Below are 14,792 nucleotides of genomic sequence, written 5' to 3'. Positions count from 1 at the left end.
GGCGCGCCCTCTGGCGGCCGGCGCGAGCAACGGCCGGGGAGGAGCGCCTCCGAGCCCCGTCGCGCCCGGGGAGCCATTTCGCGGGGTGGACGGGCGCGGCTCCCGACAGGCACCGCGACGCACGCGGGCGGCTGCAGGAAATGGCGGCGCGCGCAGGCGCCCACGGGCCGGATGCTACCGCGCACCACCCCGGCGCACTCCCGCGCAGGTGCGCACGGGCCGGCCTCGCGCCGGGACCGTGAGCGAGTCCGGAATTCGCGCCCAGGCGCGCGGGGCGGGTGCGCGCGTTCTGCGCGGCTGCGGACTGCGTCCCTTCTTTCTTCCCAATGCACAACTTTCTGGCTTCCCATAGAGATCGTGAAGCTCTAGGACATTGAGTAGACATTAGAAAAAAACTGATGTATTATTCAGAATGAATCTTTGCTGCAGCATCGACCTACGGCTCATTTATCATGCGGTCATTGTGTACTCCTTTCAGTGTTTTATTGTTTTTTTTCACGGGTGCAGTCTGTGCTCCGGATACCTAAACCCACCACAGTGCTGTTGATTGGCATCACCCAGCACACTCATCTCTGTTCCTTAAGGTGGGTCCACAAACCAGGTCACCTGTGTGGTAACCACGTTTTCAAATTAAACCACTCCTCAGTACCCAATGGACCAGCCACAACTCCCTGTCACTGGATCTGTCCAGCCCAGGAGACCACGCAGACCCTCTTGGACCTTGCCAACCATACAGCAATGCCCTCTCGGGGTACCAGCCTCACCTGAGCCTCACCTGCGTTGCTGCAGCAGACACCAAACTCAAACAGTGAAATTTATTGAACAGAAACATTGACTGAAATCAGTGAACGTGGGGAGGAATAAGAGAACAACTTCAAGCAGCCACTGGAGCACACAAGTCTCACTCCCACCCCCCCACCCCCGTCCCTAACTTGGTGCCTCGCTGCCCCCCCCCCCACCACGCTGTGACCACCGCCCCCATACTCTCCTTCCTGAGGGCCCTGCAGGCAGCCTTTCAACAGGACCATTAATCCCAACAAGGTCCCCTTCCCCAGGACACCCCCTCTGCCTCTGACTGACATGCAGGGGGCTGGCCCTGCTTTAGGGCCCACACAGGACAGTCAGGACTGGAAAACACAGCAGGACACACTCCACAAGCAGAGGAAACTGAGTCGCAGGGAACGATGGCTGGAACCGCAGGACACAGTGGAGCCTCCCGCAGTCCCCGCCGGCCACAGGCGGTCCAGGTCTTCCTTCTGCAGGTCACGTGGTGGGCACCAGCCTTGCCCTCGTCCATCCTGTCCTTCCCACTGTCTCCCGGGACTGGGCTGGGGGGCTCCGGGCTGGGTGGGGCTGGGGGAGCTGCTCAGGGAAGGACACAGGCACATCCCCACAAGGACGCGAGGCGGCGGGGGGCCTACATCTACGCCCAGAAAGCAGACGGTGAGCTCGGGACACGGGACCACAGCGAGCAGAGCTTTGGTTGGCACTGAAGCTCAGGCCACCTGGCAGGGCCCTGAGGTGGCTGTCCGGGTGGGCGGGGAACACGTGGCCAGGGCTCAGGGGCACCTCGGGGCTCTGTGGCAGAACCAAGGCTAGTGCGTGTTTGGAGAGGAGAGGACCAGAGAGCGGGGTGCCTTGACACGTGGGTCACGAGGGGCTACAGAGACACAGGTGGGCTCCCAGCACAGGGTGCAGCCTGCCTGCCCCTGGGGACGCTGGACAGGGGTCCCCTCTCGGGAGGCCCAGGCACCTTGACATGGCCCCTGAGGTCTCCGAGGCCAGCGTGGGTGGCTGGGGCTGGGGGCAGGGCTGGTGTGGCAAAGGAGGGGGAGGGGGCCCCTCTCCCCTCCCCGATTGGTGTCACACATGGTCATCTTGGTCCCTGGAAAGGATGGGGGTGGTGGCCAGGGCCCTTGGGGATGGTGGGGGACCTGGGGGCCGGGCTGGGCTCCCCTCCCCTCAGCCCTGCTCCCCCTGTGGTGCCAGGAGGCTGCCTGGCCTGGCCTCCCCCTGCCTCCCCACCTGGGGCCCCGGGGAGCCTGCTGAGCCTATTGGCCGGAGAAGGACTCAGGGGGGGCTGGTGTCGGAAGCCCCGTCCTCGTTTCCCGGCTCCTCGGGGTTGAGTTTGAGCCCCTCCTCGGGGGGCTCCTCGGCCTCCTGGTCAAGGTCATCTGGCTCACAGCCAGGACCTCCTGGGGCCGCAGGAGAAACCCTGGCCGTCCAGGCAGTGATGGGGGCCCCGGGGGCGTCTGAGGATCCTGCCTGACCTAGGCCCGCAGGGGCAGGAGCACTTCCGACTTCCCGGGAGGCCTGGCTGCTCTCCCCAGGGGCAGGGGCCACGCTGGCAGCACCTCGGGCTTCAGGGGCGGCCTCGCCAGCCTCGGCGGCGGCGGCGGCGGCAGGAACTGCCACACCGGCCTCTTCCCGGGCTGGGGGCGCCTGGGCGCCACCTTCCTTCGAAAGGGCAGCCTGGCCGCTGTCTTCCCGGGCCGGGAAGGCCAGGGGGGCCGGGAAGGCCAGGGTGCCCTCTGCAGCGGTGCCCTGGGCGGCGACGTCACGGGCCGGGGCGCGCCGGGCGGCGGCCAGGCCTGCGATGCCCGCGCGGGCCTCTTCTTCCCCGTGCCCCTGCTCGCTCGCAGCCGGCTCGGCCTCCCACGCCTCGCTCTCGCGGATGAGGCGCAGCAGGCCCACGAAGCCAGGGGGCCTCCGCTCCAGCCGCAGCCTCCTCAGCTTGGTCTGGAGCGTGTCGTTGGGCCGCGCCCGCATCAGCACCTGCCGGGCGCGCGCCTGGTCGGCCGTGGCCGGGTGGATGGCCTCCGTCTCCACGGCCGCCTGCAGCAGGCCTTCCAGGCGCATCACGTAGGCAAAGAGCGTCTCCTGCGGCCGCTGGGCGCACGTCGCGAACCTGAGCCGCGCGGTCACCGGGCTGTCCTGGTCCCCAAACACCTGCACCAGCGCGGCCAGGCAGTCCTGCGCGGCCATGTCGGCATCTCGCGCCAGGAGGCCGCACAGGAGGTCCAGCGCGGGGCCGCCCAGGCTCTCCACCAGCCGCCGCCGCCGCTCCCTCTCGGACACGTGGCGCCACAGGTACAGCATGTCGTTGGCGTGGTCCAGCCAGCTCTCGAAGGACTCTTCCCCGCCGCCTGGCTCTCCCAGCCCAGAGAAGGCTCTCAGTTCCTCGTAGCCCATGGCTCCTGCCCCCTCACCTGGAGCGCCTGCCTCGCCCGCGGCGCCCTCCATACTCAAAGATCCTGCCACACCTGCCGCTCCTGTGTCCCCTGCAGCGCCCTCCTCATCTGACAGCCCTGCTTCATCTTCAGCTCCTGCCTCAGCCTCCGCCCCTGCTGCACCTGCAGCTCCTGCCTCAGCCTCCGCCCCTGCTGCACCTGCAGCTCCTGCCTCAGCCTCCGCTCCTGCTGCATCTGCAGCTCCTGCCTCACCTGCATCTCCTGCCACACCTGCATCTTCTGTCTCACCTGCATCTTCTGTCTCACCTGCAGCTCCTGCCTCACCCGAAGCTCCTACCTCGCCCAGGACTCCTGCCTCACCTGCCCCGCCAGCCACTGCTTGTCTCTGGGCCTGTGCAGGGGAATTGGGTCTCTCCTGTGACTCCGAGTCAGGAGCCTGGGGCAGGAAGACCACAGTCCACGGTCCCCCCGGCCTCGTATTTGCTGGGGGATCAAACTTCTGTTGAAACTGTCGGCAAACTCGACCAAGGCCACCCGGCACCCCAGCTCCTTTCTGAAGACCTTGCCCAGCACTCGGTACCGGCCCAGGGGCCGCAGGGCTGCCCGCACGGCCTCCTGGAACTCCTGGTCCTCCAGGAACTCCTGGTCCTCGCAGTCATCCGGTATGCCCAGGATGAGCAGAGCGCGCTGAGCCTTCACGCCCATCCACCTGCACCAATCCCGCAGCATCGCCAGCGCCATCGCCCGGGCCTGGGGGGAGGGCGCACGATCCGACAGGCGAGCGCGCAGACTGTCGCAGTCTCTGCACTGCGGCCTGTGGGTGCAGAGGGGAGGAAGGGACATTGCCATCAGACAGCCCCCCCCCCCGGCCCCGAAAGACAGCGGCGGCCTGCCGCCCCTCTCCCGCCAGTTCCTGCTCCCCACGCCCCTCTGCAGCTGCTCAGAGCCCCCGCCCCTGCACTCCTCACCTCCGCAGCGAGCAGACCCCCCCCTTCGCCTTGGCTGACGCCTCTGATCCGCCCACAGCCGCCCAGCCCCTCTCACCATCCTCTGCATCCGGGCAGCTGGGAGCCCTCCCTTCCCAGAGCCCCCAGCCAGGGGCCCTCCCATCCTTTTTCCCAGCGCGGGACCCGGGACCCGGAGCGCCCCTGCTCCCTCTGAGGACCCGGCCCCCCGGGAGGCCCTCTTCCTCGCCCCTCACGCCCCGAGTCGGGAGCCCCTCCCTTCCCACCAGCACCTGCCCCTCTGCAGCTGGAGCCGCCCTCCCCTGCCCGCCGCCCCCCCCCGCACCACCCCCCCACCCCCGCAAGCAGGAGCCCCACCTCCCCTCCCTACACCCCTGCAGGCCGGAGTCCCACCCCCCTCCTCGCCAGCATCCCACCAAGACCCCCCTCCCGCCCCCACTGCCTGTGGATCTGGCCCCTGCCCTGAGGTCCCGCCCCTGCGAAGCCCGGGTCACCTGCTCCCTTTCTCCGACTCTGTGGGCGCTGCCTGTGGGCTTCGGAGTCGACTCCAGAGGCACCTCAGAGCCCTGGAGCCTGAGAGCCAGAAGACTGTGTGTGCCTTGGGGCTGCGCAGTCCAGGGGTCTCCCAGGCCCTCTGTGCTGAGGCCACCGTGGGCTTCGCGGGGCTCCCGGAAGCCCCAGGTGGATGAGCGTCTCTGTGCAGGGCAGGTGGCTGGATCAGGAGAGCATTTGAGGTGTCGCTGTTGCTGCAGCGGGACCTGCTTGGTAAGGGCTGGATGTGGCAGGGCTCGGAGCCTCCAGAAGCAACAGGCACACTCATTGGCCCTCCAACAACAAAATGACCTAGTGGGGATTTGGGAGGGGAAGGAGGGGAAGCGAGCAGAGAGAAAACTCATGGTTGGGAGTGAAAGCTGGAAGACGGGAAGCGGTGGACACATAGGTGCTAGAGTACCTAGTGTCCCTGTGCGGTCACAGGCCAGCCTCATCATGCCGGGAACCTTAGCAACAGACACAGGCTGGCTGTCACCAACTCAAGAGCTTCTTCCTCGCTCCTTATTCTGCAAAGCCAGACCTCACCACCTAAGAAGTCATCAAGTGGAAAAGATTGCATTGAAATCAGGCAGAGCTGGATTCGCCTAGCAGCTCGGTGGCCTTGCAGCAGTCATTGTATGTCTCTATTCCTCATCTGTAAAGGGACGATAAGAACATTGCTTCTTGCAGGATAGTCACGGAGCCTTACCTTCCACTGGGCACACAGTAAGCCTTTCGTAATGGCCACAAGGGCACAGCAATAGAGAGACGTGGTGAGGGCAGCTGTGGTGGTGGAGTTGGAGGTGGGTGGTTGCAGTCTGTTCAGGGGTCCCACACCTGAGCCCTGAGTAAAGGAGGGACATAAAATGCAACATCGGAACTATTTCTCCGAAGGAAACAAGGATTGACTGGTGAGACAGCGTATGACTGTGCTTCTGCAGACTTTCTTCAGGAGAGGCCTCTGAGGAACTCAGTCCATCTCTGCTATGTCTAGTACTGGCTGCCCACCAGAGTCCTTAGTGTGCCCTCAAGCACTGCTTCACAGGCACTTCCGACAATGGCAGTGGCCAAGAGCTGCCCTCACTGAGCTCCCTAGACACAAACACGAACAGGAATAGCAGAGCAAGAGCACTTCTTTTTTGGCCACAGCAACGCCAGATCTGAGCGGCATCCTACAGCACAGCTCACGGCAACACCAGATCCTTAACCCACTGAGTGAGGCCAGGGGTTGTACCCACATCCTCATGGTTCCTAGTCGGATTCATTTCTGCTGCGCCGCAACGGCAACTTCAGGAGCACTTCTAATGTTCACTGTGAAATGTAGGTGAGGGTCTTGGTGGTGAACTCTTGTGATAAATTGAGTTTTTAAATGTCCCCAGTTCTCCAGCACTCCCTGTGTCAGCACCATATTCACAATGACTTTAGAGCTCCTCCCGGCACTAGACAGAGTGTATTTCCCCAGCACTGGAATCAAGACTGGTCTAGTGCCTTGCTTTGGAAAACAAAATATAAAAGAAGTGATAAGGTGCCAGTTGTTGTTGATCATGGGTCACATTTTCCTATTGTCTCATATGTTTTGAAAAAAATTTTGATCGTATGCCAGGTATTACATTTAAAAGAACCATAAGGGTTGAATTGTTTTCTCTTGAAGAGAGGGGACACCCTTTCCTCAATCAGGTATATCACAGAGACATTGGGCTTAGTTCCAGACCAGCGCAATAAAGTGAGTCACACACATTTTTAGTTTCCCAATGCGTGTACAAGTTATGTTGACACCATACTATAGCCTATTAGACATGCAATAGTATTATATCATTTAAAAAACAGTGTATATACCTTAATTTTAAAATGTTATTGCTAAAAAATGCTATCTGTCGTCTGAGCCCTCAGCAAGTCACAGTCTTTTTGCAATAGTGACATCAAAGATCCCTGATCACAGGTCACCACAACAAATAGAATAATAATGAAAAAGTTTGAAATATTATAAGAATTACCAAAATGTGACAAAGAGACATGAAGTAAGCAAATACTGTTGGAAAAAAATGGCGCCAATAGACTTGGCGGGTGGAGGATTACCACAAAATTTCATTTTGTAAAGACCACAATGTCTATGAAGCACGATAAAACAAGGCGTGCTTGTAATTTCACTGAGGTATACAATTTCAATCCAGGAAAGATTTGAACTCTATCATGGCTCTAGTGCAGCTTTAGTTAGCATCAGTTTAGTTAGGATCTGATGCCAGACGCCTGGAAGGTGAGATCGGTCCTTTGCTCTCTGCTCCCTCTAGTTGCTAGAGTCGAGCAGAACTCGGGGGTCTAAATACCAGGAGACTACAGTGCTCTCTCTCAAGCGATATGCATGGCTGTCTCTTGAGGGTATTTGAGAGGGCAGCTCATGGCTGTTGATGTTGCCGCTGCTGAGAGCCCCGGCAAAAGTGCAGCTCCTCTCATGTGGAGCAAGGCAGAGCTGTTCCTCCAGACCCCAGCCTGCCCAAAGGATATCTGCCATTGTCCCCCACTATCTACTGCCATCAGCCCATCCAGTACCTGTCTGGAGGACAGAGGCATTTCTACCCTTTCCTCCTCTTTTTTATAGTATCCTTTGATGCACAAAAGTTTTAAATTTTAATCCAATTTATCTATTTTTAAAAATTCATCTATTTTTATCTTGTTTTCTTGGGCTTTTGGTGTCATATATAAGAAACTATTGCCTAAACCAAGGTCACAAAGATTTATTCCTATGTTTTCTTCCATTTTATAGTTCGAGCTCTTACATTTAGGTGTTTGATATGGTTTATTTTTATATAGGGTGTGAAATAAGTGTTCAAATTCATTGTTTTACATGTCAATATCGAAATAGCTTTACATGTCAATATCGAAATAGCCTCTGCAGCACTTGTTTAAAAACTATTCTTTCCTCATGAAAGATCTTAGCACACCTTGTCAAAAATCAGTTGACCATCGGCCCTACAGTGAGACTTCAGGGAAATTTCTTAACAATCTGCTGCTTTACAGGATTACAAGGCTCAAGGAAATTTCACCATTGTCAGCAAGAAACCGAGGAAGAAGCAGGGAAGCTGGAGGTGCTAATGGCCAAATTGCTGATGGGCAGGACGCCGGTGGCCAGGGACAGCGGCCTAAGGCTTGAGAGGCAGGCCTGCTCCAGACTCCACAGGGCACGGGTGGGGGACAGGGGGGCAGGTTTATAGGAAGATGTGGGTGTGAGCAGGGCTGCGCCCAAATGATGGGGGCATCAAGCGAGGAATTCCTCACACACTCTCACACGCACACACGCACTCACACCTGCCACAGGTACACACTGAATGATGAGAGACACGGGATCAGCCCCCTGCTGTCCCCTCTCCTCCTGTCTTGCCGGCCAGATGCTCAGGGACTGGTGGGAAGGGGGCCCAGCAGAGATGCGCCTGGGCTGGGACCTTGGCTGAGGACGGCAGCAGAGCGGGGCCACCTGGGGCCTCACTCCATCCTGCCCTACACCGCGTGGGGCACATCCAAGGGTCCCCGCAACAAGGCACCAACCCATTGGACCGAGGAGGCTACAGGCCTGGCTCTCCTGCCCTCCTTCCCCAGACCCCTGCAGGGAGGGGCCCGATGGCTCAGGTCATTCCAGGTCCAAAGTCGCCGAGTCACTAAAAGGCAGATGGAGAGCACGCACAGCGCCCCCATCCCGCCTCTCCCAGGACACAGGGCTGGTGCAGGGGACGGAGTGGGACAGGAAGGGGGTGCCCCTGGGTGAGCAAGCATCCCCCACCCCCCCACCCCAGAGTCCTGTGTCATGCTCCCGTCAGGGCTTTCTGACCTCACGCCTGGACCCATCTGTGACTGGTCCTGGGGATTGACTCCCTGAACCCACTGGGTCCTGCCTGCTGTCCCCCCCTCCAACGTCTAACACACATATTTCTGGGGGCTCCCTGAGTTTCCCAGGGACCCACCAGCCACGGCCTGTGCTCACAAGTCCCTGCCGCCCGGCTCCATCCAGGCCAGGGAACCCCACAGACCTTCTTGGACCCTGCCTGGACCACACCCCAGTGCCCACTGGGGATACCAGCCCACTGGTGCCTCCCTCCGCCCCCACCCCCTTCCATTGCCCACAGCAGAGGCAGACTCAGCGGAAACTGTCCGTGAAATTTATTGATGAGAAGCATTGACTGAAACCATTGAGGACAGAGAGTGACAACACAGAGAACAACTTCAAACAGCCGCTGGAGCCCACAGGTCCCACTGCCCACCCCCGGTCCCCAACTCAGTGCCTCAGGAGCAACCCCCACTGTGACCCTCCCTTGCCCCATGGTCTCCTTCCTGAGGGCCCCGCGGGCGGCCTCTCGCCAGGACGATGGACCCCAGCAATGTCCCCTCCCCCCAGGATGCCCCCTCCGCCTCTGACCCACAGCAGGACACGCTCCACCACGCCAAGGAAACTGAGTCACGAGGAGAGACGGGCTGGAACCGCAGGACACAGTGGAGCCTCCCGAAGTCCCCGCCGGCCACGGGTGGTCCAGGTCTTCCTTCTGCAGGTCACGTGGTGGGCGCTGGCCTCGCCCTCGTCCATCCTGTCCTTCCCACTGTCTCCCGGGACTGGGCCGGGGGAGCTACTCAGAGAAGGACACAGGCACATCCCCACAAGGACGCATGGCGGCGGGGGCCTACATCTACGCCCAGAAAGCAGACAGTGAGCTCGGGACACGGGACCACAGCAAGCAGAGCCTTGGCTGGCGCTGAAGCTCAGGCCACCTGGCAGGGCCCCGAGGTGGCTGCCTGGGTGGGCGGGGGACACCTGGCCAGGGCTCAGGGGCACCTCAGGGCTCTGCAGGGGAACCAAGGTCAGTGCGTGTTTGGAGGGGAGGGGAGCAGGGAGCGGGGTGCCTTGATACGTGGGTCACGAGGGGCTACAGAGACACAGGTGGGCTCCCAGCACAGGGAGGCCCAGGCACCTTGACACGGCCCCTAAGGTCTCCGGGGCCAGTGTGGGTGGCAGGCGTCTTCGGGTGCCCCTCACCTAGGCTGGCTGCCTGGGTTGCAGGCTTTGGGGCTGACTTTGGCATAGGCAGCTGGTGAGTGGTGATTTGCCAGGCCAGTCCCAGGTCTCCAGCGGCACAGACATCAAACCGAACCAAACGCCCCTCCCTCCCACCCACCAATCCTCTCTCCTCCTTCCCGTCTCCTCCCCTCCTTGTCCCTCCTCCTCTTTCTACATCCTCCTCCCTCTTCTTCCTTCTCCTCCTGCATCTTCTCCTCCACTCTCCCACCCCTCCTCTTCCTCCTCCCCGTCCTCTTTCCCCGCCCTCTCCCTCCTGCTCCTGCTTGGGAACTAAAGTTTCCTTGCGCTTGCACACCCACTCGCACCAAAGCAGCTGTGCCCACTAGGGTACCCTGCACCCTGCCTCTCAAGCTGAGCCTCTGACACGGAGACCTTCTCCGCACAGACTTTGCTGACCTTGTCCCCACAGCCCTTCCAGCTTAAGGGGGAGGAGGCTGCCTGTAGGCTGGTGCTGGGCTCCCAGGGCCTCTGGGTCTCCTCCCCTCACTTGCGCAGAGGCTCCAGGGTGCTGCCTTCCTGGGGCTCCCCTAGAGCGGTGTAGATGATCCTGAAGACGGGCTGGACCCTGCGGGCTCCCCTCCGGGGCATCTCTTCTCCGCCCCACAGCTCTTCCTCACCAGCGCTGGCTCCTTCCAGAAGGGCTGGCCCCGGGGGAGGCTCCCCTGGGCCCCACATGGCCTGGGGGCCCATCAGCTTCATCAGCTCAGAGCCTACCCTCTGGGCATTAAGGAGTGGCCAGATGCCAGGGTCCATGCCGGAGCCCCCCACCACACCTTCTTCAGCCTCTTCTGCCTTGGGGTCTCTCTCCGAGGCTTGGCCACCCCACCTGCCGAGTGTGCTGGCCCCCTGCTTGCATTGCCAGTGCCTCTCCCAGGCCCTGTGCTGACTGGCCCTCACTGGGCTGCATGGGGCTTGGTTGGTAGAGCCCCTCTGAGCTGGCAGAAGACAAGGGGGCTCGGCCTGGGCCTGGCTGCCCTGCCACTCTCTCCCCCTCAAGTCCCCCGCTCTTGGTGTGGGCTGCTCCTTCATCTCATTAAAATATTTTAGTTGCCTGCTAGGGGAAGGGGTGCCTGGAGTACTGAGCCTACGCTTCCTAGGGCTCGGGGTGGCTCATTGCCCCAGCCCCCATCTCGTTTCCCGACTCTGCTGCTGCAAACTGAGGCTTCTGTTTGCTGGAGCTTGGTTCTCCACGCTAGGACATGCTGCCTGGCTGTGGCCTCCCTCCCCACTACCGTAGCAGCATGACATGCGCCTGCGCTTCAGGGACAGGCTAATCCCTTCCTGGATGGTCTGAGTGCTGCTCTCGTTAAAGGGCCCCGTCTGCACCACGACCTGAGGCATTGGGACACTGGCTTCCACCAGCACCGGCCTGCCGGAGGCCCTGCGGCCCCTCCCCACTTGCCTCTCCTTCGTCAGGCCCATGGTGGCCTCCCACTCCTCTTCATCTCGAATGACCTGCATTAACTCGAGGAAAGTGGGAGCACGACCTCGCTGATCCAGGAGCTCTAACTTGGCCCGGAGGCTGGTGCTCATGCAGGACCGAGCCAGGATGTGTTTCAGGCGAATCATGTCTGTGCTTCTCACGGACAAGGGGCTATTTTGCACGGCTTTCTGCAGCAGGGGCTCTAACCGTAGCAAAAAACTAGAGATTTTCTCTCCCGATTTCTGGAAGGTCTGGAGGAACTTAAATTGTGAGGTTCTGCAGTCCTCTTTAGTCCCAAAAATTTGCTTCAGGGCGTCCAGACACTGCTCCACGGTCATAGATTCATCATTGGCCCGGAGCACCCGCACGACAGATAGGGCAGAGCCGCGAAGGCTCTCCAGCAGACGGCGCCTCTTCTCGACCTCTGACACCTGCCAGAGTTGCATCAACTCAGTGACGTGCTCCAGCCAGCCTTCAAAGCTGTCTTCGTCTGGGCCTGGGAAAGTGCTTCCCGAAAACACTCTGAGTTTTCGGTACCACACATTTTCTTTCAGAGGCTGCAAGGCTGGTGACCTGACCTGATCCGAGGCCTCTGGCTCCATGCCCTCAGTGGGAGTGCTATATCCCAGGGTCTTGGCCACATCTACCATTCTCCGGCCCTCGTCTTTCAGGAAGTAGTTGAGTCTATTCATAAACTCATCATCTGAGCTGCGGGGTTTCACAACCACTTCCCAGGCACCTCCCTTTCCTGGTATCTCTCTGGGAATCATAGCATAATTGACAGTATCAGCCAACTCAATGAAAACTGCCTTAGCATTATCTTCCCTTCTGAACATTCTGCCCAGCACCCTGTAGGTGCACAGGGGATGTAAGCCTGCCTTCACGGTCTCTTTAATTTCAGCCTCACTGCACTCCACGGGGATCCCCACAATCAGCAGGGCCTTCCTGGGGTCCAGGTCCATCCCCTTGCACCAATCCTCCAACAGTGTCACAGCCATTGCTCCCACTTTCTATGAACTGATCTAATACCAGGTGCAGGGACCAGCTCACAGAGTTTGATCAGGACTCAGGCAAGTCAAGGCCAAATATGAAGGCAGAATCGTCCTGGGTTTCCACAGCCTATAATGTGAATGGGGTGAGAGCATCATTAATGGCCACCCTCCCATCCCCACCAAAAGCCCCTCCTCTGCCCCCACTTCCACTCACAGAACCTCATTCTCTGCCTCACAGGGCTCCCCCAGTCATTTGGTGGAGGGGTCTCTGCAGGCCAAGCTCCCCCCACCTCACTCTTTCCCTGCTGACCTCTGCTTGCCGTGGGTTCGTCCTCAAAGTCCGAAGACCCTACTGTCTGTGCTGGAAGTGCCTGCAGTGAAAAATCCAGCCTCAGGAGGTGGGGCCTAATGCCTGGGAACACTTTCAAAGCTCTCCAACTAGGAGAAGACCAGAGGCTGTCCCACTCCCTGGCTCGGGGCTGTGCAGGCCCAGGGCACCTGGTACCCTTACTGCTGGGGCAAAGTTTAGAGGACAGAGATGTGGCGTTCCCTCCTTTCTCAGGATATGCCTGACAAAGGAGAAAGATGGCTGGAGCGCTGCACAGGGCATTGAAGCTGGTGGGTATGGAGAACGTGTGACAAGCTGCAGTGTTGCCATGGATGAAGCATGTGGACTACGGGTTTCACAGGGGGTGTCATGCGGAAAGGCTAAGGAGCAACAGGTGATGTCACTGGCCTCCAACCCATGAAGAGGGAGGGGAATGGGGGGGGGTGGGCAGCAAGGATCAAGTACTGAAAAAGAACTTAGTTTCAAACTGTGTAGAAGCTAGAAGCAAGGACAGAAAAGGGACTCCAAAAGGGTCTCCAGTACCACACCGTAGGAAACAGACAATGCTCACCCTGGCTTTGACCTTACTCTGCCAGACCCTTGGCAGGCAGGCAACCCCGCCCCTCCTGCTTTTCATCAGGGTTACAGAAGCCTCTGCAACACAGGCCCACCTCCCAGCTATTTACCATCTGATTAGGGACCCATTCACAGTGCAGATGAGGGGATTTCACCCGCACTCAACACTAGGCCTGCCCTGGGGATCTGGCCAGTCAGGCAGTTTCTGGTCCTGGGGTGGTGGGTACTGCTTCACTGGATCTGTCCAAGGCCAAGCACAGGTATTTTGCTATGGTTCTGGCTGACATGCTGCTGCTCTGCCTATGCCAATTCTATATACAGAGGTGCCCACAAGTATTCTGGTACTGGAATACAAGAAACTGCTCAACTGGTACTCAGTGCTAGGGCAGGTTATTACCTTTCCTCAGTTCCACCCGGATCTCAAACTCACTGCCAAGTCCCACTCCTACTGAGGCACAAACTCCATCTTAAGCTCCACCCCACCTAAGCTCAACCCCTCACACCAAGCCCCACCGCCACGGAAGTTAGACCCCTGCTCCCACCAACTCTCATTTCTTCCCATGTCCCATCCCCACCCCAGCCCCACCCCCGTGACACCAAGCCCCACCCCCATGGCAGTTAGATCCCTGCTCCCACCAATTCCCATCTCTTCCCATGTCCCATCCCCCACCCAGCCCCACCCCTCACCCCAAGCCCCACCCCCACGGAAGTTAAACCCCTGCCCCCACCAACTCCCATCTCTTCCCATGTCCCATCCCCCACCCCAGCCCCACCCCCGTGACACCAAGCCCACCCCCATGGCAGTTAGATCCCTGCTCCCACCAATTCCCATCTCTTCCCATGTCCCATCCCCCACCCAGCCCCACCCCTCACCCCAAGCCCCACCCCCACGGAAGTTAGACCCCTGCCCCCACCAACTCCCATCTCTTCCCATGTCCCATCCCCCACCCCAGCCCCACCCCCGTGACACCAAGCCCCATCCCCACGGAAGTTAGATCCCTGCCCCCACCAACTCTCATCTCCTCCCATGTCCCATCCCCCACCCAGCCCCACCCCTCACCCCAAGCCCACCCCCACGGAAGTTAGATCCCTACGCCAACAAGTCCCACCCCTTCCCATGTCCCATCCGCAACTCAAGTCCTATCTCTAAAGAAGCGCAGTACCCAGCCTGGCCCAATAACTGCTGCCACTCAAACCACATCCTTTCGAAAGCCCTGCCACCACGCAAGTCCAACTACTGTCCCCAGAACTCCCACCCTCATTCCCCCGTCCTCCCCACCCACACCTAGGCCCACCCCAGTAAGTCCCCCCACCCCTTCACACACCCACTACCTCAAATACCCCTCATTCCAGAGCAGGAATATATCTAGTCAGTGAAAGTTGGTGAAGTCCAGGAGAAGGGCTGAAGCCACTTTCCCTCCAGAGAAGCTCAGAGCCTGTCCCAAATGCAACGGCTGTGGACAGGATTAGCTGTAGAATAGGCTCCCCTGTAATTCCTAGGCTGGTTGCAGTGCCTGGAAATGGCACGGAAATGGTGGGGGTGCCAGGCCTGATCTAGTAGGATCACGCTTCCAGGGGAAACCTATAGCCACCAGCCTCTGGGATGCCAAGAAAGAGGCGAGGGCCAGTGGAGGAAATCCCGCATGGTTGGGTTGCTCTCTGTGCACAAGACCCCGACCCGTACCTGCTGGAGATGCCTCCGGGCCAGAGCACCCGAACACCACAAC

General features: G+C 59.7%; 2 protein-coding genes across 2 annotated transcripts; both read right to left on the bottom strand.

The window, feature by feature from the left end:
- Positions 3,525-5,235, bottom strand: LOC110257699. The gene is made up of 2 exons (XM_021079881.1): positions 4,651-5,235; positions 3,525-4,005 (listed from the first exon to the last, which is right to left on the bottom strand). Exons 1-2 carry the CDS (start codon positions 4,974-4,976, stop codon positions 3,525-3,527), a joined length of 807 nt encoding a protein of 268 aa, XP_020935540.1. The 5' UTR covers positions 4,977-5,235.
- PNMA5 (paraneoplastic Ma antigen family member 5) lies at positions 10,003-12,269 on the bottom strand. The gene has a single exon (XM_021080492.1). It carries the CDS (start codon positions 12,165-12,167, stop codon positions 10,857-10,859), a length of 1,311 nt encoding a protein of 436 aa, XP_020936151.1. The 5' UTR covers positions 12,168-12,269; the 3' UTR covers positions 10,003-10,856.

The sequence above is a fragment of the Sus scrofa genome, chromosome X (assembly GCF_000003025.6).
Source record: "Sus scrofa isolate TJ Tabasco breed Duroc chromosome X, Sscrofa11.1, whole genome shotgun sequence".
NCBI classification, from domain to species: Eukaryota; Metazoa; Chordata; class Mammalia; order Artiodactyla; family Suidae; genus Sus; species Sus scrofa.
The sequence above is the reverse complement of the archived record's forward strand: the minus strand, read 5'-3'. Positions and strand labels throughout refer to the sequence as shown.